We start from the raw sequence: 27,511 nt of genomic DNA on the forward strand, positions 1-27,511 counted from the left end.
AAACTTTTTATCCGGGTTCTACTGTTTATATATATATATATATATATATATAAATTATATACACTGCCCTGCCTTTAATATCCGGACACCCCCATGGATGGGGAAGCAGGTCCTATGCATACAACACGTCACAGAACCTGTTATAAATATGCAACTGAGCTTCGAACAGACAATTGCAAGATGACACGTTCAACAGACTTACAACATGGAATGATAGTAGGATGCCACATAAGCAAGCGTTCTGTACGAGACGTCGCAGTCACTCTGGGGATACCAAAGTCAATGGTTAGTGACTTCGTATGCAAATGGCAGGATAATTGGACTGAATCTGCCAAAAAAACCGACCTGGTAAACCCCGAAAACTAACAGAACGGGACAAGAGAATTCTGCGAAGAACTGTGCGCCCAAATCGTAATTTACTATTGTCTCAAGTCACAAAAACCCTCTGTGAGAGTATTGGGACTAATGTTAGTACTAGTAAAATACGGAGGACACTCCATGATATGGGTTACAATGGTCGTGCAGCTGTTCAAGCCATTGATCACCTCAACAAATGCTAGACGCCAATTAACATGGTGTAAGGAGTGTGAATCCTGGTCCGTAGAGTAGTGGAAAGCAATCCTATGTACAGACGAGTCGAGGTTCGTACTCTACCAGTCTGATGGCCGTTCATTGGGTGTAGCGAATGCCAGGGGAACAGTCCCTTCCTGATTATCCTCCCAACAATGAAGTTTGGTGGAGGCAGTGTCATGGGGCTCCTTTCATGGTTTGGCTTAGGTCCAATAGTCGTTATCGACAAAACCACGAATGCCGTGCAATACCAAGACAACCTGTACAATTATGCACTTCCAACATTATTAATGTTATTAGCCATATAGTGCAAGGAAGCTTGAGGCTTATGCTGCACCAGCCAAAAAAAATGTCCGACTTACCCTGAGAGAGAGGAATCACTAAGAAAGAGAAGAATGATGATATCCAGCTCAGGACCCTGGGTGTGCCAAGCCCATACTCACCAGATGTGAGCCCCTGGGTAATTTAAGGCAGTACTTCGAGGAAGGCCCATACCTGTATCAGCAAGACAACGCGCCATGCCATACTGCTCGGGTCGTAACAGTGTGGTTTGGGGACATGGGTGTGGAAAAGTTGGATTGGCCAGAGTGCTGATCTGAACCCTATCGAGCATCTTTGGGATGTATTGGATCGTAGGGTACGTGCACGTCGAGATCGCCCAAAGAAAAAGGCCGAACATATCACCTGACATTTATAAAAAGCTGGTTGAGAGTATGCCACGAAGATTGAGGACCGTCATAAAAGCAAAGGTTTCAGCTCAAAATGTTAAATGACATAATAAAAGCTCTTTTTTTGTCTAAAGTATATATATATATATATATATATATATATACTGTATATATATATATATATATATATATATATATATACTGTATATATATATATATATACTGTATATATATATATATATATATATATATATATATATATATATATATATATATATATATGTAAATACTGTATTCACTTATTTTGCCGTCCGGACCTTTTTTTTTTTTGTCATATTTGAGCAAAAATTTTTGAATTTGAGTTGAAATTTGACCAAATTTTACCGTTTAGAACTTTAGATTGTACAATTTCTTTATCTAATTAACCCCAGGGGCTCACATCTGGTGAGTATGGGCTTGGCACACCCAGAGTCCTGAGCTGGATATCATCATTCTTTTCTTTCTTGGTGATTCCATTCTACTTCTGACTCTTGTTCTCTCTCTCTCTCTCAGGGTAATTCAGATTTTTTTTTTTTTTTTTTTTGACTGGTGCAGCATAAGCCTCAGGCTTCCTTGCACCATATGGCTAATAATGATATATATAATATAATCAACTGCTTCTTTTTTTTTTTAGATTATATTCCTGAACGTGGGTACCGTTTTGTGGCCTGCTTTTGCTTGAATCCCTCCCGAATTAGTGACGTAAACTAACCTAACCTTTTTTCCACTGGCGAAAATGAAAGCGTATTAAAAAATCAACACTTCTTTTGCTTGAATCGGTCCCGAATTCGGCTACGCCCGCAACACGGTGATTCGGGTGCACCCATGTTCTGTGCACCCGAATGCCCTATTTAATCTAAAGAAAACAAAATTATATTTAATACAACGGTTGCAGCGTGAGGAGTCGCGCCACAACTGCAATCATATATATCCTATATCTATCGTGTATAATTGGGTAGCACTTATTTTGCCACTCGATGTGCTCGCGGATTTGCCACTCGATGGTTGATATGCTCGCGGAGATCCTGAAATATGCAATTGTGTTGTTCCGGAACCCTCGCTGCCTTGAGGCCCTGGAGAAATTATGTCACTACACCTTGGTAGCTTTGGCGCAAGATGTCAAATTGAAGAATGACTGAATTAAAATTTCTATTCAGTCAAGTTTTACTCAACAATAGCCATAAAGATAAGAACTATGAATTAACTTTTGACATTAAGGAATAGTTTGACGTCATTCCTTCAAGCAAAATTTTCATAGAGTTTCTTTTTTAAAGTCGCTGAATCCAGAAATGATGTGTTGCATGTCAGCACACATTAAGCTTTTAACAATAACTTTTTTCTTCTTTTTTTCCAGTTACAAAGAAATTTAATCTCATGGTATCTTAAAATAATTTGATATTGCGTGCAGTATATCAAAATGGTATTTATAGTGCTACATGGAACGTGTTCATTGTAGGAGCAAAATGCTTGCTTTGGCTACAAGTTAGAAGTGCAGGCCCATAGATGTAATAGTAACCTTCGTCGCTTCAAGTATTCCATGCGTGAAAATGTTTTTCTTGTTCTTTGGCATATGTATTAAAGAACTACATCATATTTTTAATGTAAGCAACGACGTCTATGAATCAGAACAACAGCGTAGCTTTCAAGGATAAAAAGCACGGCATCATTCCGATCAACACTCGTGCAAAATAATAGAATCCCTGGCCACTTGCCCTCGCGTTTAGCACAGCCCTCCCACACCGGGTTGTAGAGGCTTCAGTTCGAACCCCGCTAATATCGCAAGACCTTTTTCACAGCGTTGCTGAGTTGATCTGAGGCGAGAATTGCATTCTCTGTCTCCTGGAATCTCGTGCGTTTCGTTCAGCAAAACAGCAACCCTACTGAAAAATACAAGCAATCCCGGACACTTGACTGATATCGCATAGCCTTAGTTGCTTTGGCAACTAACATGCCTTAACCCTATCCCCAATTCACTTTCTGGACCACTTAGTGGTATTTTGGAAATCCTTTCCGTGCCGAGGCCTGGATACATTCACCCTTTCCTACTGTGCTGTTCATCTTTGGGGTGGACCTACTCACAGCCCCTCTTTCCCCAGTTCCCGGTTTGAAACATTACGCAATAGTTACAGGATGTTGGTCATCGTTATCAGCAAACACCCCATATTAGATAAATACAATGTATTATACTTTATCAAAACAGTTCTTGAATATATCTGCGTTTTATTTACTTACCATCTTTGATTCATCTGACAGAAAAATTGAACAAAGTACTGTATACATTCATTATTTATGTATTTCTCGAAAATTACAGGCTACAGAAATTCAAGTATCTTCTGTTTTTTTTCAACTTTCAACCCATACGCGGTACTAAGTACTGTAGGTTCTAATATTTTTCGTATTTTTCAGCTTTCATTAAAAAAATAAAAAAAAAACTGTCGAAAGTTAAAACTGGAACCTTATTTCTAACCATTATTTTACTTAAATCTTTAATTTGGGAATAAAATATGCTTGAAAATTGGATTTTATTAAGAGTTGAGAACTTACTTTAATCCCCCATAATTCACCTTCTGGACCACTAAGTGGTATTTTGGAGATCCTATATTTAATTATGTGATTTCAGTTAATATAAAGTAGCATTTACTTTTTTGTGCCTACGTAATGGCTTATAATAATAATAATAAATGCATTCAAGCATAACAAAGTGACAGCCCATTCGTTAATATCCGAAAAAAAAAAAAAAAAAAGATTTCTTTTCAATGTTCATCGCTCCAAGAAACCGTTAATCTTAACTTATTACTTTTTAACTATGAATTCTCATTAAATAAATGAACAGTCCTTATACACGCAAAATGAATTATGATCTCTGCCCTACGAATGAATCATTGTCTTTTCTTTCCTTTAGAAGAAACTTTAATATAAAATAATAATTGCTATCAAAGATATATATTTACTCATGGCATCTACTACTCTTTCAGTCATCAGACATCTTATTGCATTTCTATTTTTGATACCAGTGATTCATGTCGGTACAAAACACATTTATCTAACCACATCAAGAAAACAAATCAAGATTTGAAATAATTTCAAATCTATAACGACTATTTGTTTTTAAATTATTGTGATTATTCTAAACACGTAGATAGTTACTTATTTAAAAATAAAATCAAAGAAGCTCACAGACATAAATGATTAAAAAAAAAAAGTTGTTTTAATGTAGTCATATTTTTAACAGTCACATTAACTGCATAGCAGTAATAATAATCAGTGGTATCAATGATTACAGCTGATTTGCTATCTGCTTACGTTAAGCGGGTTAAAAGTTGCGTCTGAGCAGCATGTGGTCAAACAAATAGATCTTTATAAAAATCAAATTATCCTCTATTATTACAAAGAAAAAAAAAATACCTACTCTTGCAGCTGATTAAGTTTAGAAAATGAAGAGATCAGTTCTTTATAAATTTCCACACTGTGAGAAGATTTTTCATTGATATCATTCACAATATCTCTTGCAGCAGTGCATGTTTGCGCCATCTTTACTCACTTCGCGGTACGGTCCCCAACCGCTCAATGAAACCGCTATCAGTTCTCCGCTAGCGCCGAAACATCACGGAACCGTTGTGGGGATGGAAAATTCAAATGACGTGCAACGACTTCCGGTTATACATTACCATGCCTAGATGACGCAAGTTCCGGTAAAATTCGTATGACGTCACTGGTGATTTCCGAATACGTCAGTTTCGTTTGTTAACATGCACAGATTATATCGCACGTAAATATAAAAGCATTCCGAACTGTTTTGGAGCACTTATTCTCTCTTTCTCTCTCTTTTAAACAGTTAATTTAAAAAAAAAAAATGTAAATAAATTGTTGAAAATAGTGTACCGGGATACTCTTTATAAGTATTTAAGTAGCAATCGATAAGATGTTTATAAAAGGTTAGAAGAGCGTTTCTTTGTACTCGGTGGTTTTTCGAAGCGAAGCAAACAGGAAACATCTTATCTTTCCCCCTCTCCCTTCCCCACTTCCACTGAAATAATAAAAACGCGATTACTATAGCACTATAATAATTATTGGAAGATTCCAAATATTGAAGATCTTGTGTACAGTTTTGATTATTTCATAATTCGATAAATCGCTTATTCTGTAATATTTGTATGAATTGAACTGATGTTGTTCAATGATTTTTTATTAAACTTTCATTTCATTGTTCACGTTTAATATATATAATATTTTTAGTCGAAGGAATAATTAGATAACTATTGCTTTAGAAACAAAACAAAAAAAAAAAAAAAAAGCGATAGGTGGTATGGAACGAGGAGTCCTCTGAAACTAATGTCTCCCATTACTTTCGCGGATACTATATCTACTCTACCTATATCTGTTTTTCCACATATTCACAACGCTTGACAGACCTGCGGGTAATTGGGCAGTCAGATATGAAGTTTTCTGAACGGTGCAGACAGGCTGCCAGAGCAAGTCATGAGGTTTTGTCAATGATATACAGGAATTTTGCTAGTAGAGATAAGGAGGTAATTATCCCTTTGTATACGGCAATGGTCAGGCCACGCCTTGAATAGTGCGTACATGTCTGGAGGCCTCATTTTAAAAAGGATGAATAGTTGCTAAAACGAGTACAGAGAAGGGGAAACAAGATTGGTGAGGGAAATGAAGGATTCCTGTTACCAAGAAAGGCTTAAGTTCTGCAAGGTGTAGCATCTAGAGACTAGGCACCCGTGAGATGATCTGACTGAGGTGTATAAGGCTTTGAATGGGTTGAGCAGGCTCAATTCTGATGGGACTCTTCTTCTTGTTCAGATTACGAACCTGAGGGGGTATAAATTCAAATTGGGGAAAGACAGTTGTAGAATAGATGTGCGGAAATTTGCCTTTAGCCAGCGGGTAGTTGATTGCTGGACCAAACTTCCATCTGTCGTAGTGGAATTTGATATCTTAAATAAATTCCAGGAAAAACTGAACAAACTTTTAGTGTGAATGGATGCGTGAAATGTTTTTTTTTTTGCTCATGCTGTATAAGCTTGCTTTCTTGCATCATATGCCTCTACTAATGCTAATGCTTTGTGTGTGTGTATACACACACACACACACGCAAAATTTACGAACCAGTCAGGTTTTCACTTCTCATAAGAGTGGCCTGGATATGGGAAAAGCATACCAAAGGAACCTCGTGAGGTACAGAAATGATGAAGGAAACAACACCGACACAACAACAGAAACAAAACGGTACAGATGGACTTTATTCAAAAATGGCAACATAACACTAGCTGCCCTGATACAGATGCATCACTGTCAAAGATGGAACAATTGGAAGAGGTGGTTCTCAGTAGGAGATATGGCCACCCACCCATAATGTCAATGCAGGCTTTGCACCGCCTGTCCATACTTAGAACAATGTTGTTGATAAGTTCTTGTGGTAACATCATCCATTCCTCTGTCAGCGCCATCTTCAGCTGGTGAACATTTTCTGGTGGGTGTGGACGTGCCGCTAGGCGTCTCTACAGAGCGTCCCATATGTGTTCGATGGGCTTACATCGGCGGAAACGGGCAGGCCAATCCATACGAACAATGTCCTCACTTTCCAAATGCACGAGAAAAAGATGAATGAGTGTGTGTGAAAAAAATAAAAATAAAAATATTTCATATATATATATATATATATATATATGAAACTTGAAAGAAAAAAAAAATACATATATATATAAAATACAAGAAAAAAGTATAAAAATAGAATGCAAGTAGAGTGAGAATGCAGATTATGAATGAAGTAAATGTGTGTGTGTGTCTCCCACCCCTTTGCCTGGTGGGTTCCTCACTGCCAACTAACATATCCCATCCCTGGAGCGGGATTGGCTGCCTGACCTTCCTACCGGATTTCACATTACACGAAGACATTCTGCGGCTTTGCTGCCAATTTGCCATTGTTGATCTGAACCGGGTATTCTAACCCAGTTCCCTTTAAAAACCCATCTCCGGGCAGGGGAGAGAGGAGACAGTTTGTCTCCTCTCCTCCCTGCGTAACCCCATACCTTGCCTGGTGGGACTCGTCTCCACTGACCTCTTTGGGGAAGCCTACTCTATCGTCCCTATTCTTCTATCTGTTTTTCCCCATAATCTTCAGTCTCCCCCTTTCTCTCTCACTAAACCGACCGAGTGCACCCCCTTAACAATGCCACCAAATTTTAATCAACATCTAAATTCTACCGTTTTATTGTTAATCTCTTTTGGCCAAATTCTAATCAACGTCTAAATTCTACCGTTTTATTGTAAATCTCTTTTGGCCAATTTCTAGTGTACTCCCCCCCCCCTTTTTTATTTTTATTTTTTTTTAGGCTTTGCCACTGAAATCGTTGGAAATTAGGTGGTGGAGTCTGCCTGAGTAATTAAATAATCTACTGGATGCCTGACCTGCCTCACCATGGCAAAGTGTATGCAGTAGTGGGTCTTGTAGTTGAGACCCCTGTTGACAGGGGCCCAACGGCTAAATGGTCAGAGAAACAACACAACATAACGCTACACAAGAGACCGCTCCCCACACACTTTTTAAATCTCCGGCCTTCACAGAGTTCTATGTCGCTCACAATGCATACAACGCGGAGATGGGGGAAACCCTTGGTGCCATCAGACAACTAACACACTTTACCCTTTACCCTTTTCCAAAAGCATATCAACAGCTGAAGAGCGATGGGGTGGCGTTATCATCCATAAACACGAACTCGAGGCCAATGACACCTCGGAACAGACGTACATGGGGAAGGATTACCTCAGTACAGTAGCATGCACTGGTTACAGTACCACTTTCTAGTATCTGGAGTTGTGTATATCCATCCAAGATAACGCCTCACCAGACGAGAACACTTCAACCGCCATATCGATCCCTTTCAGTGATGTTTGAGGGGTGATACCATGTGCCAACATCTCGCCAAATTAGCTGACGTCCAAAATCGCTGCTGAGACTGAATCTATTCTCATCAGTAAAGAGTACCTTAAGTAAAGATTTTGTGGTTGTAACCTTTAGAAATAATGTTGGTCCTTATGTTTTGCACACCAGTATATATAAAATCATTTATTGTCATCCCAGGGGCTCACATCTGGTGAGTATGGGCTTGGCACACCCAGGGGTCCTGAGCTGAATATCATTATTCTTCATTTTTTTGGTGATTCTCTTCTGCTTTTGACTCTCTCTCTCTCTCTCTCTCTCTCTCTCTCTCTCTCTCTCTCTCTCTCTCTCTCTCTCTCTCTCTCTCTCTCTCGGGGTAATTCAAATTTTTTTTTTTTTTTTTTGCGGGTGCAGCATAAGCCTCAAGCTTCCTTGCACCATAGGGGGCTAATAATAATAATAATAATAATACAATACAATACAATTTTATTTATTAAGAGAATTCGTTTACAATAAATTAATAATAATAATAATAATAATAATCACCTAACTCCCAAAGGTGTACAAGAACCTGACCAGCTGCATAACCAAGAATAAATCAGACCACTTAGAGAGTCAGAACGTAATAGCCGAAGAGCAGAAAGGATGCAAGGAACAATTAACCATAGAAGCCGCAGTTATGGAGCAATCCTACAAGAAGCACCGGAACCTATAGACGGCCTACATCGATTACCGCAAGGCCTTTGACTCTGTCCCTCATAGCTGGCTAATAGAGACTCTGAAGATCTACAAGGTCAATCCGATAGTGACAAACTTCCTAGGAGCAACAATGGAAAATGGAGCACCACGATTAAGGTCGAGAACATCACAACCAGGCCAATCCCCATTAGAAGAGGAATCTTTCAGGGAGATGCTCTTAGCCCACTGTGGTTCTGTCTAGCACTCAACCCGCTATCCACCATGCTTAATGGCAGCAAGTATGGATATAATCTCAAAGAAGGAAAAAAGAACCTGTACACCCTCACCCACCTGATGTACATGGATGACATGAAGCTCTATGCGGCAATCGAGAAGCAACTCCAGCAACTACTCCCAATCACCAAAGAATTTAGCATTAGGATGGAATTTGGTCTAGACAAATGCAAGACCCACGGCTTGCGTCAGGGAAAATTAGTCAACCGAAACTATCAGCTGCAGAGTGGTAAAGAGATCGAAGCCATGGCAGAGGGAGAGGCCTACAAATACTGTACTTAGAGATGATGCAGGTTCAAGAGTTACAGCACAAGGAAATTAAGGCCTGCCTGACCGAAAAATACCATCAGGGACTCAGAAGCCTGCTGAAAGCAAAGCTTAATGGAGGGAACACAGTTAAAGCCATAAACACCCATGCGGTCCCAGTGCTAACATACTCCCTCAGGGTCATAGACTGGACTAACACCGAGCTGGAGGATATCATGAGAAAGACAAGGACAATGATGACCAAGAGCCGCCAATACCACCCGAGATTTTCTGCCGAGAGATTGACAATTGCTCGGGAAGGAGGAAGAGACCTGATAGACCTCATTGAGTAACAGAAGCAGCGATTGCTAACCTGAAGGATTATTTCCAGAAACACACAGCAGCATTCCACCAGGCCATAAGGAAGATAGACAAGCGGTATACCCCACTCAACCTAAGCGAGGAGTTGCCCCACAACCAAGAGGTACAAACGAAGCTAGAAAGAAGAGCAGAGAAGACACTCAATGGCAGACACTACAATGATCTCCATCAGGATCACATAGATAAAATTGCTCCCAGTGCATGGCTCACGAGCGGGACGTTCTTACCAGAGACTGAAGTATTCATGCTCGCCATCCAAGACCAGGTAATCAACACCAGGAACAATAGAAAATACATTGCCAAGGAGCCCGAAGTGTTAAATGATATATGTCGATGATGCCACCTGGCCTCCGAAACGATCCAACACATCATCGCGGGATGCAAGTTGATCACCCAGACTGAATACACTCGTAGACACAACTAGGTAGCCAGGATAATACAACAGAAGCTAGCAAGGAAATACCAGTTAGTCGAAGAAAGTGTACCGTACTACAAGTACCAACCCCAGACAATATTAGAGACCCCAACCCACAAGCTGTACTGGGACCGCGCCATAATAACGGATATGACAATCCCGCACAACAGACCGGACATAACCCTTGTGTACAAGAAGGAAAAGACTACCTATCTGATTGATATAGCGGTACCTAACACTGGAAACCTGCAGAAAACCCATGGGCAAAAAATCAGCAAGTACACGAACCTAAGACAGGAAATCAAAGAGATGTGGCATATGCAACAAGTAAGGACCATCCCGATCATCGTGTCAACCACGGATATGGTGCCAAAGACCCTACATAACAGCCTAGCAGCAATAGGTCTCCCAGCCAACACCTACAAGGACCTCCAGAAAGTTGCAATCTTGAACACCTGGAGGATTGTCAGAGAGTTCCTCGACGAACACTAACATCAGACATAACAACATCCACCCTGTATACTTGGCAGCAATACCCGTCACGAGATGGAAGCCCCAATCAGGAAGAAATAATATAAGAGCAATAATAATAATAATGATGTATCCCGGTATGGCTAAGCTAGAGAGGTTTACATAAATTTTGCGATATAGGTAAAGTGTGACTTTAACAAAGAAATAAAATAAAATAAAAATTTAATAATCTCATTGAAATTGGACATAAGAAGTCTGCAAAAGTTAAAAGTTTGATATGAGTGAATCTATACTTTTTTGTGCACCTTTTCGTGAATCCGGATATCAGGGTCAAGATGGTAGTAGGTGGCTAGCTTGACGGAATTGATGAATGAAGAATCAAATCTGTTTATTCTGGAAAGTTCAGACTGAAGAGATGGAGTGGTTCTAGGAGTCTTGGGTAGAATTCACCATTGAAGAAAGTCAGATGTTGAGGAAACCATTTTGGCCAGTGATCAGAGTTATAAAACACCGACTAGCTTTGTATTGCCAGCGAAAAGTAACAGGCACTATTTATATTTTCATTAATTTAAATTTTCTTCACCAACTGAAGATTGCATCTCCCTCTCGTAAGAGTTGCTGCCTACTCTAAGAGCACCTTCTTGATGGTCACAATGACTGCATCATCAGCGAAGTGTTCTTCACTAAGGACACTGTCATGGGCCAAACAAGTATCTGATAGTGCAGGGTCGGGACTGTGGCAGAACAGGCTACCCGAAATCTAGAATGTTCTCTCTGTCAGAATGCTTATTTGTAAACTGGCATTGTCATGCCGAATGAAAAATTTCTTCTTTGTCCTTGAGCTTCTTTAGTGTCTTTGCATAATGAGTTGAATTAACGATGTGTCCTTCCAGGAAATCCACAAGGATTATCCTCTGTCCTACATAAAATGGACCACATTTTTTTCTAGTGGTTGGCTGAGACTTGAATTTCTTCTTTATAGGTAAATCATTTTATAACCACCCTGTAGACTGCCGCTTTGACTCAGGTGGCATCTTTGATCACCTATGATCTTTTTCGTTCCAGAAGATCAGCTCAAGCTGCAATCTCTGCTCCTTATGATGTGGCCTTAGCATTCGTGGAACCCACAATTTCCTGTTAAGAACTGTTTTTAATGGCTAAAGCATAAATCTCCATTCTTGCCTATTTCCCCTGGATCTTCACGAATCAGCTTGAGGAAATCAATGTACCACCTAATTGTGCTCACATCGACAGTCCTGGTCCCGTAAACGCTCTTGTAACGACATTGAAAATCAGTTGGGAGTAATATTCTCTATATTTAGGAACTCAGTAATATGCCACTGCTTCCTTTGCACAACGGTCATCCTCACTTTTACAGACTATTAAATCCCTGCCAAATGGTGTACACTGTGTAAATTTGCATGATTTTGGCAGTGAAATTTAAACTTATTTATTTTTCAAAGCGACCCTTATATATTGAAAGAAAATACATGGAAAGGACATTGAAATAGGACCACCATTCCTGATCAGAGGAAGTTGACTTCATCGGATGAGAGCTCGGCCTCGTAAAATTTTACCCTACTCTAACGATTATTTGCATGTAATAATTAGGTATCAGAGCTGCGTTGTTGTCGTCGTAGTGGGTTTTAGGAGCATCAGCGACAAAGGCCATATTGCTTTGTATATATTGTCTGTAAATTGCGAGTGTTCTGTGGTCGATTTTCTGTTTGCTGGACAAAAAACTCGAATTTCCGGGAGAAAAAACCATGCTGACCTTGGTTGAGACCGATTAACTCAGCGACGTTGTGAAAAGGACCCATAAAAATTCTTCACGTTATCAACATGACTTGAACTCAGGTCTTTTCTGGCTGGTGTGGTGGGATGGTGATTCTACCAACTGTGCTACCCACGAGGGCAACGGCCAAGCCGCACTTTGAGTACTGCATACAGGTGTGGAAACCTCATTTTAGGAAGGATGTAGAGGTGCTGGAACGAGTACAGAGAAGGGCAATGACATTGGTGAAGGGAACAAAGGATTGCTGTTACCACGAAAGGATTAAATTCTGCAAATTGTAGCTTCTAGATACTAGTCACCTCCGAGGTGATCTCATTGAGGTGTATAAGGCCTTGAATGGCTTGAGCAAGCTCATCCTTCCGCTTGCTCATATTACGCACCTGAGGGAGCATAAATTCAAATTGAGGAGAGACACTTGTAGAATAGATGTGCGGAAATTTGCCTTTAGCCAGGAGGTGGTTGATTGCTGGAACAAACTTCCATTTGTTGGTGTGGAAATTATGGCTTAATTAAATTAAAGGAAGAACTGGACAAATTCTTGGAGTGGATGGAGAAGTAAATGGAAAGAGTTTTTTTTTATTTTTTTGGTTGTTTTAAGCTTGCTTTTTATTTAAGATTTTATTATTTTTTAAGCTTGCTTTCTTGCATCATATGTCACTGCTAATGTTAATGTTAATGTGATCTCATTCAGTTCATTTAGTTTCAATGTGTAATATAGTATTAGATAAATTTACCAAGCAATTTCAGCCTTGTTTTTTATTCTCACACTGATGACAAGATTGCAAAAAGTTACGTGATATGTAGAAACGTCATTCTTAATTTAAGTTAGGGTAATTGTAATAAAGGTTTCCATTTGCATTCCACTGCATCACAACCGTGCTGCTGGATAAAATTAACAGAACACTTAGAAAAATGTCCTCATGGGTAGCACAGTTGATAGGATCGCTGTCCTCTCCACACCAGATGGAAAAGACCTTATTTTTTTTGTGGGCCTTTATCACAATGTGGCTCAGTTAGTCGGTATCCTACGAGGGTAGCATGGTTTTCATTCCTGCAAACTCGGATGTTTTTCTTCCAGCAAACAGAAAATTGATCTCAGAACAAACGAAATTTATAGACAACATAAAAGGAGCAACATGGCCCTAGTCGCCGATGCTTCTAAAAACCCAACGACAACCAATCAACGTAGAAAACGTGGTGTAACTCGTATAGTTTGTAATGAAACTGAACAAAATTTGGTATACTCGTGTACCATAGAATAACAATGAAATGAGGAGACAGAAAAACTTTGGACAGGTATAAGGAACATTTATTGAAGTCTTATAAGAATTGCCAAAAATGTCGTATTACAGAAGTCGATACAAGGTGCTATGCTGAATATATGGTAACATCAGTACAGCGTTTGATTCCCCTCGCGGCTAAACAGACCTAACAGCGGCGAACCACGCTCGACAGAATGTTATCTATAAGGTTCTGTGGCAACAAATCTCATTTTTCCACCAGCACAGGCTGTAGCTCACCAAGTGATCCATATGTTGGCTGTCAGCGTGCAATGCGAAGCCCAAGGGCATGCCACATATGTTTGATCGGATTTAAGTCTAGTGATTGTGCTGGCCATGGCTGTCGTTATATATCATCAGTTTCAAGATATTCCCCCCCCCTTCAATTTCTATGTGCAGTTCTACGTGCATGAAAAGAAAATCTGGACCGACCGTACCCATAAAAATTCGCACATAGAATCTGTTATCGGTACCTCCGGGCAGTTACGGTACTCCTATTAAAAACAAGTAGATGTGACCATTGATCACTATTATGCCCAAAATTAGAACACCATAAGTGTCCCTTTCTTTGATGTTGGAGGGATGATATTGCTTTCCTTCTTGTCTCTAGATTAAATAACATTTGGAATGTTTTTAGGTCAAAACGGGAGTCATCAGCGAACAGAACAGTACTCCAAGTCACATGTTCATGGCACCAGTTTCGACGAGCTTTGCAGTGGTTTGGGGTTAACTGGATAGAAACCAGTCATCCTTGCATAGCCAGTGGGTTGTATCCCATTAACCCCTCAGTCCATTTCAATTGAGTCTTCCTAACACAGCCCAGTTGGGAATGTTTTCACCTGTGGCAGCAGCAACCTCAAGAAGTTGATGACAGAACATCGTAGGGTTCCTTCTGGCTGTTAGAACCCGATTACGATTTTTTCTGGTTGACGTAGCCCTCAGGCGAACTTGGCCTGCTCTTCTTGTAATGGTTCCTGTCTCCTGAACCTGCTTCCATAGTGCCGAGACGACAACACATGATACATTAAGCCAACCTCTGCCTGCAACTGCCTGGCTTCAAATCGTCCATAGGCCTGTCAAATTGAGACTAGGCACTTATGAGGTGATCTGATTGAGGTGTATAAAGCCGTAAAAAAATCATATAAATCAATGGTTCTCAACCTTTTTTAGCTCGTGGCCCACTTCTGAGTTTCATTCACCTCTGTGGCCCACCCCTGTTATTGTTTAATTATGATAAATGTAATATTTATAATAAATATGTACTTTATCAATTGCGCTTTTTATTTATAACTTGTATTATTTGTTTATAATATAAGGAATATTAATAACAAAAAGGGCATTATTAACTACAATCTTTATTTATGATTAGCATTAGTAGAAGCATATGATGCATGAAAGCAAGCTTATGCAGCATCAGCTAAAATAAACCAAAAAAAAAAAAAAAAAAAACCACTTCCATTTCACACCTCCGTTAGTTCGAAATACCTGTCCAGCTGAGCCTTAAATTTATTTAGGCTATCAACTTCAATAGCCTAAATAAATAAATTCTACCTATGATAGAATTTTTACTCATATAATATTTTGTTTATTCACAATATACAATTATGTTCCTAACAGACAATATTACAATAATATTATTGTCCCTTAGTTTAGTGAAATCCTTGGGAATCTCACTAATTTCTTTTTTATATTAGTAATAATTTTATTTTAGAAGTGAACTTTTCGTGGCCCACTTAACAGTTTCCACAAGTACTGCACATGGGAAGCAGTAACCCCAGAGTAACGTATCAACTGTGTGGTACTACACTGACAAGGTATAAGGTATGTTCGCGTCAGTCGACACCTGGGATTTCTCCCATCTCCGCGTGTGTTTAGCTGTATCGAGGACAGTACACTGTCAAGCCAGAGACTTGAAAGTGTGTGGGCCGTGTCTGTGCAGTGTGATATGTTGTGCCCATTGTTTGTCTGGCTTATTGGCCGCCAGGCCCCTAGTGGGACCGACGTTGCCCATACCTCGCCACGTGGAGATTATAAATGAAGTAAATGTTTATGTGTTTGACATTAATATTTAATGGGATTGCTGTTTCTTAACAATTGCTGGTTGGGGTTGAACGCTAAAGAGATGTGTTAAAGGCCTAATAGGTCAGGCAAAATTTTGATGTTATTAAATTTAGACGTGTGAGGCTATACGCTAGATGAAAGGTAGTACTGTTAGTTGTCTTAGCGATTTATATGAAACTGGTAGAATTTGGCGGCATTGTTAAGGGGTGTACTCGGTCGGTTTAGTGAGAGAGAGAGGGGGGGGGGAGACTGAAGACTGTGGGGAAAAACAGATAGAAGAATAGGGACGATAGAGTAGGCTTCCCCAAAGAGGTCAGTGGAGACGAGCCCCACCAGGCAAAGTATGGGGTTACGCAGGGGGGAGAGGAGACAAACTATCTCCTCTCTCCCCTGCCCGGGGATGGGTTTTTAAAGGGAACCGGGTTAGAGTACCCAGTTCAGATAAACAATGGCAAATTGGCAGCAAAGCTTCAGAATATCTTCGTGGGTGTCATGGCCAAGTAATGTGAATTTCGGTAGGAAGTTCAAGATGCCCATCCAGCTCCAGGGATGGGATATGTTAGTTGACAGTGAGGAACCCACCAGGCGAAGGCGTGGGAGAAACACACATTTACTTCATTCATAATCTGCATTCTCACTCTACTTGCATTCTTTTTTCCCCCCCAAGTTTTATATATATACTGTATATATATTTTTTCCACTCAACTCATTCATCTTTTTCTCACACACCAGGAGGGGATGCAATGATGAGTAGTGTAAATTTACATATTAATTAAAACTAGGGTTAATGTACTTAACTGTAGCATTTATGGTTTGTGTTCTTTTTCTCACATGCTTACACTTTTATTCATTCTTCTAGTTCTCATCTCATTTATTCGACTCTTTCTTTCTGCTCTGTACTCTCTGGGCACCTTAACTTACTGTTATTCTTCAGTTGTGGTGCAGGCCTAGCTGCATGTTTTGTTTCTGCAGGCCAGGGGAGAATGCAGTGATAGTGTTTATGTGGTTAGTAAATGTTTGTTAGTACAGTATATATAAAGTAATGTAAGTTTTTTTTAACTTTGTATTCTTTCGGCCAATTACATTTGCTCTTCCACTCATTCCCATTCACGCTCTCTTTCCCTCATGGTAGGTCACTCTTTCTTTCATCAAAACTGGCATTTATTCCCTTTTACCATAATTCCTAGTTGACTCAGTGCCCAGCCTATTCATTCTATCTTTCATTCTCATTCATCCATTCTTCTTTCATTCTTTATTGCATCCCTTTTGCTACTAGCTTACTGATATTTTTCAGCTAATCTGCTTCCCTGGCTGCCTGTACATCTCCCTCCCCTACATGGGTACTTATTTGGTGTGGGGCCCCAGGTTCCTACACATGGCAGAGTAGTCCTGGGGAGTTTTGTCATGTCAGGGTGCAGAATACTGCTACCCTGACAGTTTTTTAAGTCATCGTCTGGGCGTGGTAGGAAACTTGGGCAATTTTAACTATTGATTATTGTTTAATTGCTGGAGGGCTGAATTGCCATTCTTTGGATTGTTCTGTACATTTCGAATACTTTCTGTGTGAAAGATGAAAAAGCTATATAATTTTCCTCTTCTATGATGAACAGATGTTCTTCTCCTCTGGGAAGAGGGCTAATCTGTGCTATTAGCTCTGTTCTGGGGATGTCATATATTATACATTCATATAGAATGTGTGCCCAGTCTTCACTTTCGCCACAGGTGCAGTTTGGGTCATCAATCAGCCCTAAGGAGGTTAGTTTCGCCTTTAGGGAGCCGTGACCTGTCAATATAAATGTCGTAAAAAGTCCAGGGGCATACCACTTAGGTGGCTTTGGGCTAACTACACTGACAAGGTATAAGGTATGTTCTTGTCAGATGGCACCTGGGATTTCTCCCATTTCCGCGTGTGTTTCGCTGTATCGAGGACAGTACACTGTCAAGTCAGAGACTTGAAAGTGTGTGGGCCGTGTCTGTGCGGTGTGATATGTTGTGCCCATTGTTTGTTCGGCTTATTGGCCACTGTTTGTTTTTTGGTTTTTAGGAGCTAACATTAGCAACTAAGGCCATATTGCTCCGGGAATATGCGGTGGTCATTCCCTTGACCTTTCCGCATCCTCCGTATTTGGTGGTGACGGGCTCGAACCCCTTATTGGCCGCCAAGCCCCTAGTGGGGCCCGACGTTGCCCATACCTTGCCACGTGGAGGCTAGCCGGGTGTATCCAGTATCACAACAAATTGCTCTGGCATGTCCTGCCACCTAGTTTCCTGGGATTTCAGTGGCTAGGACCAAAAAAAAAAAAAATTTTTAAAAATTGTGTGTTTGACATTAATGGGATTGCTGTTAGGAAATCGCTGGTTGGGGTTGAACGCTAGAGATGTGTTAAAGGCCTAATAGGTCGGGCAAAATTTTGATGTTATTAAATTTAGACATGTGAGGCTATACGCTAGATAAAAGCTAATAGTGTTAGTTGTCTAGATATTTACACGAAACCGGTAGAATTTAGATGTTGGTTAGAATTTGGCTGCATTGTTAAGGGTGTACTCGGTCGATTTAGTGAGAGGGGGAAATAGATAGAAGAATAGGGACGATAGAGTAGGCATCCTCAAAAAGGTCAGTGAAGACAAGCCCCACCAGGCGAAGTATGGGGGATAACTACACTGACAGTTGTAGAGTGAAAAGGACCTAGGGGGTAATTGTGCAGGGCAGATATGAAGTTTTCTGAGCAGTGCAGACGGTCTGCAAGAGTAGCTCATGGTGTCTTGTCAATGATATACAGGAATTTTTCTAGCAGGGATAAGGAGGTGATTATCTCCTTGTATAAGGCAACGATCAGGCCACACCTTGGGTACTGTGTACAGGTCAGGAGGCCTCATTTTAAGAAGGATGTAGAGCTGTTGGAACGAGTACAGAGAAGGGCAACAAGATCCGTGAATGGAACAAACAGTTACTCTTACGAAGAAAGGCTTAAAATTTGCAAATTACAGTGTCTGGAGACTAGGCACCTGTGAGGTCATCTGATTGAGGTGTATAAAGACTTAAATGGTTTGAGCATGCTCAGTGCTGATGGAATTCTTCCTCTTGCTCAGAATAATCGCCTGAGAGGGTATAAATTCAAATTGAGAAAAGACACTTGTAGGATAGATGTGCGGAAATTTGCCTTTAGCCAGCTGGTGGTTGAATGCTGGAACAAACTTCCATCTGTCGTTGTAGAAGTTGATAGCTTAAACAGATTCAAGGCAGAACTAGACAAACATTTGGAGCGAGTGGATGGGTGAAATGAGAAGGCGGTTTGTTTTCTTTTTTGGCTGATGCTCTATAAGCTTGCTTTCTTGCATCATGTGCCCTTGCTAATGCTAATCTACCTTTGAAACTCATTACATCAGAAAATCGTTACAATGGATTTTGTAAAAAATTGATTCCGAATTGAAGTGATGGAGGCATGGAAACATTTTTCAATTGTGGACTGTATCGGAATCGTAGCGTTATCGCTTAAAGAAGTAAAACCGTCAACATTAAATGTGTGTTGGAAAAATGTATGGCCAGAGTCAGTTAATTTAGGAAATATGATCGAACCGACAGAAAACGGAATCCGTGTGATAGTAGAACTGCTAAGTCACTAGAAGGGGAAGGTTTTGATGATATGACTACTGAGGCCCTAGTGGTACAGTTGGTAGAATCGCCGTCATCCCCACACCGGGTGGAAGACAAGTTCCAATTTCTGTCAATGACGGGAGGAATTTTTATGGGTCATTTTCACAACGTGGCTGAGTTAGTCGGTCTCAGACGAGGGTAGCATGGTTTTTTCTCCTAGAAACTCGGGTTTTTCGGCCAGAAAAAAAATAGAAAATCGACCTCAGAACACACGAAATTTGAACACACAGAGAAACATAGCCTTAGTCACCGATGCTCCTAAAAAAAAAAAAAAGATATGATTACCGAAGACGTTCAAGAATTACTGGTAGAAAAGAGGCTGGCGAAGCGGATTTGGTGGAAAGGGCATTGGAGGCAAATCAACTAAATTCAGAGAATAATAGCGCAGATGAAAATTCTGAATTCCAAATTTTAGACTAAAAAGTATATGGAAAGGCATAAAGTTAGCCGAGCAATTAGAATCTTATTCTTTGAATTCAGTTTCTTCAACTGAAAGAAGCCCAAAGTTCAAAAGGGAGCTTCAAAAATTCCATACGGTGAAATTACAAAGAACTATCAAGAAAATCAAACAAATCTAGATTAATTTTTTAAAGAGAGCAGAAGATACACAAAATCTAGAATGGTGTATTTTTGCCAGTTTTGTTAAAGAAATGGCGTATTTTTGTTAGCTCTTGGAATGTAACCCCCTTTTTGTACTGGTTCTTAGTCTCGTATAACACGGTTTTGCACTACATTAGACCTTACAGGAACCTAACTACTGTGTTATACGAGGGTTACCTGCACACAAATCAATATATTCAAACTACAGCTGGGAAAGAGATGCCAAATTTACAGACAAAATTGAGATAAATGCTTTCATTGGCCTTCTTTATTTAGCTGAAGCAATTCGGAGTAACAAGCAGAGATTGGAAGAGTTAGAGAAATTAGAGGCCTTCAGAGGAAAATGCAGTTTCAAACAGTATATACCTTCAAAGCCCAACAAATATGGACTCGAAATATACATCGATGAGCCAAAACATTATGATCACCTACCTAATATGATGTTGGTCCTCCATGTGCAGCCAAAACAGCTTGTACCTGGGGAGGCATAGGTGCTACAAGATTTCTCAATGCGTTTTGTGGTATCTGGTACCAACACGTAACCAGCAGAGCCTTTAACTCCTGTAAGGTCTGTGGTTGAGACGCTGCAGATCGGAGTTGCTGTTCCAACACAAACCACAGATGCTCGATGGGATTGATGTCTGAGGAATTTGAAGGGCGGGCAATACCTGGGAGTCTTCCTCATGTTCCGCAAACCAGTCTCGAAAAATCCGGGCAGTGTGGCACGGTGCATTATCCTGCTGAAAGATGGCACTGCCAGAGGAGAAGACTGTTGCCATGAAAGGGTGTACCTGGTTAGCAATGATGTTTAGGTAGGTGGTAAATGTCAAGAGTGCCTGGCACATGGATGACTGGACCCAGGGTATTCGAGCAAAACATTGCCCAAAGCACGAGACCACCGCCACTGGATTGTTTTCATCCCACAGTGAACGCAGGCGCCATCACTTCCCCAGGTAAGTGACACACACGTACCCAGCCATCCACATGGTGCAACAGGAAACGTGATTCATCAGACCAGCCGACCTTCTTCCAATCACTCAAGGTCCAGTTTCGATGCTCGCCTGCCCATTGTAGGCACTGTTCCGGTGAACTGTTAGCATGGGCACTCGGAGTGGCCTGCAGCCATGCAGCCCCACTTTCAGCAGGGTTCAGTGTACTGTGTTGTGACACATTACTCCCATTACCAGCATTCCAATTACTGGCGAGTTGCTCACACAGTCATCCTTCTGTTGCTATGTGCCCTCCAAGAGAGCCTTCGTTCACCTCGAGCATCGATGAGCCGTGGTCATCCAACACCTCGCTGCAGTTTGTGGGTTCCCCCTCCTCAGACCACTTTCGGTAGGTACTAACCATGGCTGACCGTGAGACCCCACCAGCCGTGCCGTTTCGGATTTAATGACCCTTACAATTTGGCCTTTCCCATCTGAAGAATAAGAGTAACACAGATTAACGGAGCTCGGTATCAGGTGTTTTTTATACCGTGTCCCAACCTGCCACGTGCCTTAGTTCATCTGCAGTTGCTTCGATTTGCATAACGACTCGTCGGTCATAATGTTTTGGCTCATTGGTGTATGCCTTAATAGATTCTAGGGTGCTGTACTTTTACAATCTTGAAATACATGCAGGGAAGCAACCCGAAGGTCCATACCAAATCAGCAACAGACCAGCTGATGTCAAAAGACTGGCATAACCTATCCATGGGACTGGACGGAACATTACGATAGATAACTGGTTTTCAGATGTCAGTCTGGTTTTGGAACTCAGAAAAAGGAAACTCTCTTATGTTGGAATGATAAAAAAGAACAACCTGTAACTCCCAGTTGAATTTGTGTCAGCCAAGAGGCAACCTGAAAAATAGAGTTTGTTTGGCTTGAGGGAAGAAGCAACAAATATTTCTTATGTACCGAAGAAATCAAAGAATGTCATCTTGATTTCCTTCTCACATTTTGATGATGCCATTGACCATGACACCAGGTGATCAGCTGAAACCAGAAATTGTAACATTTTATAATGCAACTAGGTCTGGAACAGATACTGTGGATCAGATGTGAGACTTACAATGTGGCACGAGCTTGTCGTCATTGGCCAATGGTAATATTGTAATATTCTACGGCATGCTAAACATTAACGGAATCGATGCACAAGTGATCTACATGGGAAATGAAAAAGAAGTAAAGAGCCAGACTCTTCCTCAGAGAAGCCAGGTCCCTCAAACTTCCCTTCAACTAAGGTTGCAGAGCAGAGTACTGAGCCTTCTACAAGTGCAGAATGGGAGAGCAGTTGCAAGCAGTGCACTAATTGCTGGCAAGCAACAATGAGAACCAGACTGACAAGGTATTCATGTATAAATTGTAAACAATACCTCTACTTAGAGCATGCAGAAATGATTTGTACATTATGATCTAAAAAAGCAACATTCAATGAACAAGATGAAAAATAATTTTTTATAAAACAATTTATGTAAAAATAAAAATTTATTAATAAATAAACATTTGAAACTCTTGTATATGTTATTTATGAATAAACTAGAGTGATTTTTAAAGATTTAATTTTTCGATATGAAATTAATTTTAATTTTTTTTTAATCTTTAATTTTTTGATATGAAACCTAGTATGTATCTGAGATATACATTGCAACCAACTATGTTTGTTTTTCTGGTGCATCCAATGGAGGGTTAATGTATCCAATAAACATTGTAGAACAGTGCATATATATATATATATATACACTACATCCAGCTTTGAAAAGAGGTGTTTTATGAGCATGTATGCAGGTTAATGATAAAGAAACTCGTGCAAAAGTAAAGTATAATTTGAAATAATAATCAACACATCTTTAATTTTCTCAAAACAGAAACAAACAAATATAAAAGTTTACAAAAATATTCACTAAATTTAAAATCCCAAAATGTATTATCTGGGTTTTGAATCTTGGATAAGATTTAAATAACAATTTAAAAGGAATAAAAAAAAATACAACATAGTTCACATACAAAAATCTGTGATCTGTAAATTTCAGTATGCATCAAAATATTTTCAAAATTCAGAAGCATTAAAAAGAATGCAAGCCTGAAATATATATTTGAATTTATTATAACACTTTTTGATTAAAGTTCAGTTGGTAAAGATTCCTTTAAAAAACAAGACATCTTAAAATTATCACCTATGCTGTTATAGATAGCTTTTGTATTTATTATGTTCAGGTAATCAACCATTAACATTTCCTATTTCTAGAACCATATACATTTAATTAAGATTAAATTAAAAATAAGATTTAATTAAAATTATTGTTTTGATTACAAATACACTTTCACTCCATTTGTCCGATAATCTTGGAATATGGACTATACTGGGTTGTAGAATTTTTTATAGGGAGTACCTTGAACCATAAGGGGTAAAATGGCCCATTACCAAAGCTAAATAAGGTTTTGCAATTACATATTTTCACTATCTATCATTATTCTATTACTTTTATCTACTACTGTATTTAAAGTGTAATGTAATAATGTACTGTATTTAAAGTGTTTATTTTTTGTGTGTAGATAAGTACCATCTTCCTCAGTATTTTCAGTTAAATTTTTTTTTTAATGAAACCCCCCCAGAATGACAGGTATTAGAACTTATAATACTTAGTACCATGCATGGGCAGGAGGCCAAGAAGAAAGACGGAAGATACATGTTGATATAAGACATGAATTTCTGAAGTTTGTAATTTTGGCATTTACACATGAAGGATGAAGAACAGAAGTAGAACGGATAAATAAGGAAAAGTTAGTTCTGTGAATTTTGAGTTGAACAGTGAATTGCTGTAGACTGGCCAGTGTTTGTGGATGGGCTGGTTTGGAAGAAAGAAGTGGAAATACACACTAATTCTGAAGAATAATGTCCATGGAAGTATCTACAGAAAAGGCATGCAGCAAAAACAATGTCTAGTAGGCTGAGTGGAGCGACTTTGTAATAGATGGGTCATTAATTAACCTGACCACCCTCTTTTTAAATGGACGGGTGAAATGGAAACTTTTTTTTTTTTTTTGGCTGATGCTGTATAAGCTTGCTTTTTTGCATCATATGTCTCTGTTAATAAGACACCGCTGAACTTTAGAAGTGAAGTTAACTAAGTATTCTTCATCCTACTGAAGAATTGGTGGTGGATATTTGAGATGAAGCTCTTTCTGTTGGGCAAGGTTTCTCAAATTGAAAGGTGCAATATACTGTTCATTTGAAAAAGTATGGATAGGATTTCTAGTGAGTGGAGGAAGTGCAATGATACATAAGAGGAAAAGAATGGGAGAACTGAACACTTGGAGAACTGCATTAGTTGAAAGAGAAAGAGCCATTTGCCATCACCTGCAGTGAAAAGGTGACAGTAGATGGTCAGAGAGAAAACTGGCTGCCAAAATACAAAAAAACAGATGTCAATCCAGAGGATGACAGCTTGCTTAGATCATCATCTCAAACATGATGAAACATGTCATGAGTGGCTGCTGAAGCTTCATAAAACTTTACCATCAGATTTTTTCAAAAGATGAATAACATATCACTAGTGAATTGGCACTGATGGAATCCATATCGGTGATCATTAATCAGAAGTTTCAAGATAGTTTGAGTTGGTGGCTGAAGGATTTATCCATTCTTCTGGAAAGAGGAGGTAAATTCAACAGAATGATAATTGAAAGGGTGGGATTTGTCACCCTTTTTATGAACTGACTAGATACAAGCAAATTCCCATGCAGAAGGAAAAAACACCAATGGAATAAGAAAATGTAAAGAGGTGACAAAAAGCAGGGGCTAATTCAGAAACAGTTTTTGAGAACAAGTTAAGAAATTTTATCAGGACCAGAAGCTTTCTTAGTATCAAAGATTGCTCAGAATTCTTCTATGCTTCCATAAGACTATGTGAGGCATTGTGTGGAGTGTGTTTGGTATAGTAGGAGGTGATTTAAAAAGATCATCCATGTAAGAGTTGGAAGAAAAGTAGAATACTAATAAGTTACATTTATTTTTAGTGGAGCATGAAACAGAACCATCAGGTTGAACCAGAGCAAAAGTACAGATGAACAGAAGTTGCAGCCAATAGCTTTGGCTAGAAACAAGAAAGATCTACATCTATTTGGACTGATAAGACAACTGTTGTTATCTTACAACTGTTGCAAGATTTAGTGTAGGCAGAATATGAGGGTGGAGATTTGGTTATAATTAATTGCAATATGCAATCTTATCTTGAACAATCTTAGCACATTTATTGGAAAACCAAGGATAGGTCAAGATTTTAGGGTGGAATAGGAATAAAGGATTTCATCCCTACAAGAATAATTTCACTGACATAATTTGAGTAAACATTAGGATTGGGAATTTAAAAACAATAGTCCAATTGAGGAAACATGAGTAATGGAAATTACAGATCATCTCATTTTATATTTTTGTAATGCCAAACAATATAAGACTGACAATGGCCAGAGAGACGGCCCACTGAAGAAGAGACTACCATTAAATTGTGATATAAGGTACCTACAGGATGACTGTCGTTAACTGTGTACCTTGTAGGGTTGTTAGTGAGGATAAGAAACGAAGTGTAGTCAGGATTATCTGGTATTCTGGTAGGTAAATGAACAAGCTGTGTAAGGTCATTAGTAATTATAAAAACCTCAGCACCTTGACTAGCTGGGTCCATGTAACTATAAAATTGAAGCCAATTGGGGATGTGGACACTAAAGTCATCAAGAAAAATTACCTCACCTTCAGCAAATTTAGATGGGAGAAAGTCAAGTTGTGAAGAAAGGTAGTCAAAAAAGTTGACTGATTTGTAGAGTATTAGGAGAACAAAAGAGGAAATGAATTCATTTTACAGAATGGATTAAAGATATTTTAAGCTGGGGAGATCAAAAAGAGGAAATTACAGATTAGGATGTCTCTGGAAAGGAACATCAGCATGGACATATGTACAAGTACAGGGGATCCTTCTTATCCGAGGATAATTGGTTCCAGAAAATTCCACTTAAAATGGGGACCAATTTTCATAATGTTTATTATTTAAATAAAACTAAATGCAACTAGCATAATATTTTAAGATTCTATATCTATATAATATCGGTGTAGATACACCATAGACAACTCTTAAAGAAAAACTATGATAGTAGTGTGAAAAGCATAATTTCATTTGTATCTCATATTGTGCTCATCCTTCACAAGTTGCCCATGTATTGCACTACCTCGAATAAGTAATGCTTCACTAATAGAGAAGACTATTGTTACTTATTCTCGGTGGATGCCACCACCCAGACGGCACCTTTCAAAGCTAGTTTGCTTTTCATTGGAGGGTGGGCAGGTACCCTGGTATTTCAAGTGAAGCGTTACTTATTCGAGATAGAGCAATACATGGGCAACTCGTTGTGAATGATGAATAGATATAGTGTATCTAAACCGATATTATATAGTAATGTTTATTAGGTACTTTTACATAGTAAAAAATGGATGAAGGAACTGAAAAATGAGAAAATTATTTTATTAGACATTTTTTATTATAATATGCTACACAATGTAAGGTTAAGTAAAGTTTATTGAAGTTACACTATTTTTCAGTTGTGCTAATAAAGAATGAATTCAAAGTCGTTCATATTTTTTTGTCGTATTTTTTCAGATAAAATTGTGTCGTAGCATTTAGTTATGTCTTTAACTTCTCACTTAACATTTGTTGCACGATCATGAGGAAGATCGTTCTCACAAAAAAAAAAAAAAAAAGAAGAAAAAAAAAGTGCCTGGTCAATTTTCTCAAGGGAAAAAGCTTAATTCTTTAATTTTAAAATCCTCGTAACTGCTGGGACTTGGATAATGAATACTTGGATACCAGGGGGCCCCCTGTACAACCTTTGAAGTGAAAGGATTCATAATGAATAATTGAACAACCTAAGATGAATGGTGGTTGAGAGAACTGATAATTTTTGTCAGAAAAAGTAAGCGAGGCTGGGCAGATTGTAGATGGAAATGGGCACCAATGAGGCCCCATATATTTGTGAAATGAATGAGGAAGTTTTTGGACAGTTTGATCTTTTGCAGATAAGTTTATTCTATTACTTTAACTATTCACGATGCATTGCATAGATAAGGTAAAAGTTAGAGGGGGGCCATGTATGATACAATTTTTGATATGGCATACACACACAGCAAGAATATACCCAGTGTCTCGACATAACGTGGCTTCAACTTCCCACATACACACTACTCAACTCTTTCTGATCACTAGCTGGCAGAGATTATAAACTAGTTTATCTGGATGCCTCCAAATTTGTGAAAATTATTTTCAAGCTGCAGCCTCAAAATGTAATGATTATTGGATCCCATCGTGATGCCTATCATATCAAAAGAAATCACTCACATTACATTACATGACAGTAGAAATGGAGGGAAGGGGAGGAAATACTAGAACTTTGCTCTGGAGGCTAAAATGGTTTTCACCACTTCATGCC

At 39.2% G+C, this 27,511-nt stretch overlaps 1 protein-coding gene across 1 annotated transcript in view; it reads right to left on the minus strand.

Annotated features, from left to right (window-relative positions):
* The window catches only part of LOC150075936 (dnaJ homolog subfamily C member 7-like), a 201,506-nt gene extending 196,679 nt beyond the window's left edge, over nucleotides 1-4,827 (minus strand). Inside the window, exon 1 of the mRNA XM_090387984.1 lies at nucleotides 4,687-4,827. Within this exon, the coding sequence (XP_090244110.1) occupies nucleotides 4,687-4,808 (122 nt within the window). The 5' untranslated portion in view covers nucleotides 4,809-4,827. The remainder of the gene's footprint in view (nucleotides 1-4,686) is intronic.
* Between the last annotated feature and the right edge of the window lie 22,684 nt (nucleotides 4,828-27,511).

The sequence above is a fragment of the Mastigoproctus giganteus genome, chromosome 13 (genome assembly GCF_048544385.1).
Source record: "Mastigoproctus giganteus isolate SK-2022 chromosome 13, ASM4854438v1, whole genome shotgun sequence".
Classification (NCBI taxonomy): Eukaryota; Metazoa; Arthropoda; class Arachnida; order Uropygi; family Thelyphonidae; genus Mastigoproctus; species Mastigoproctus giganteus.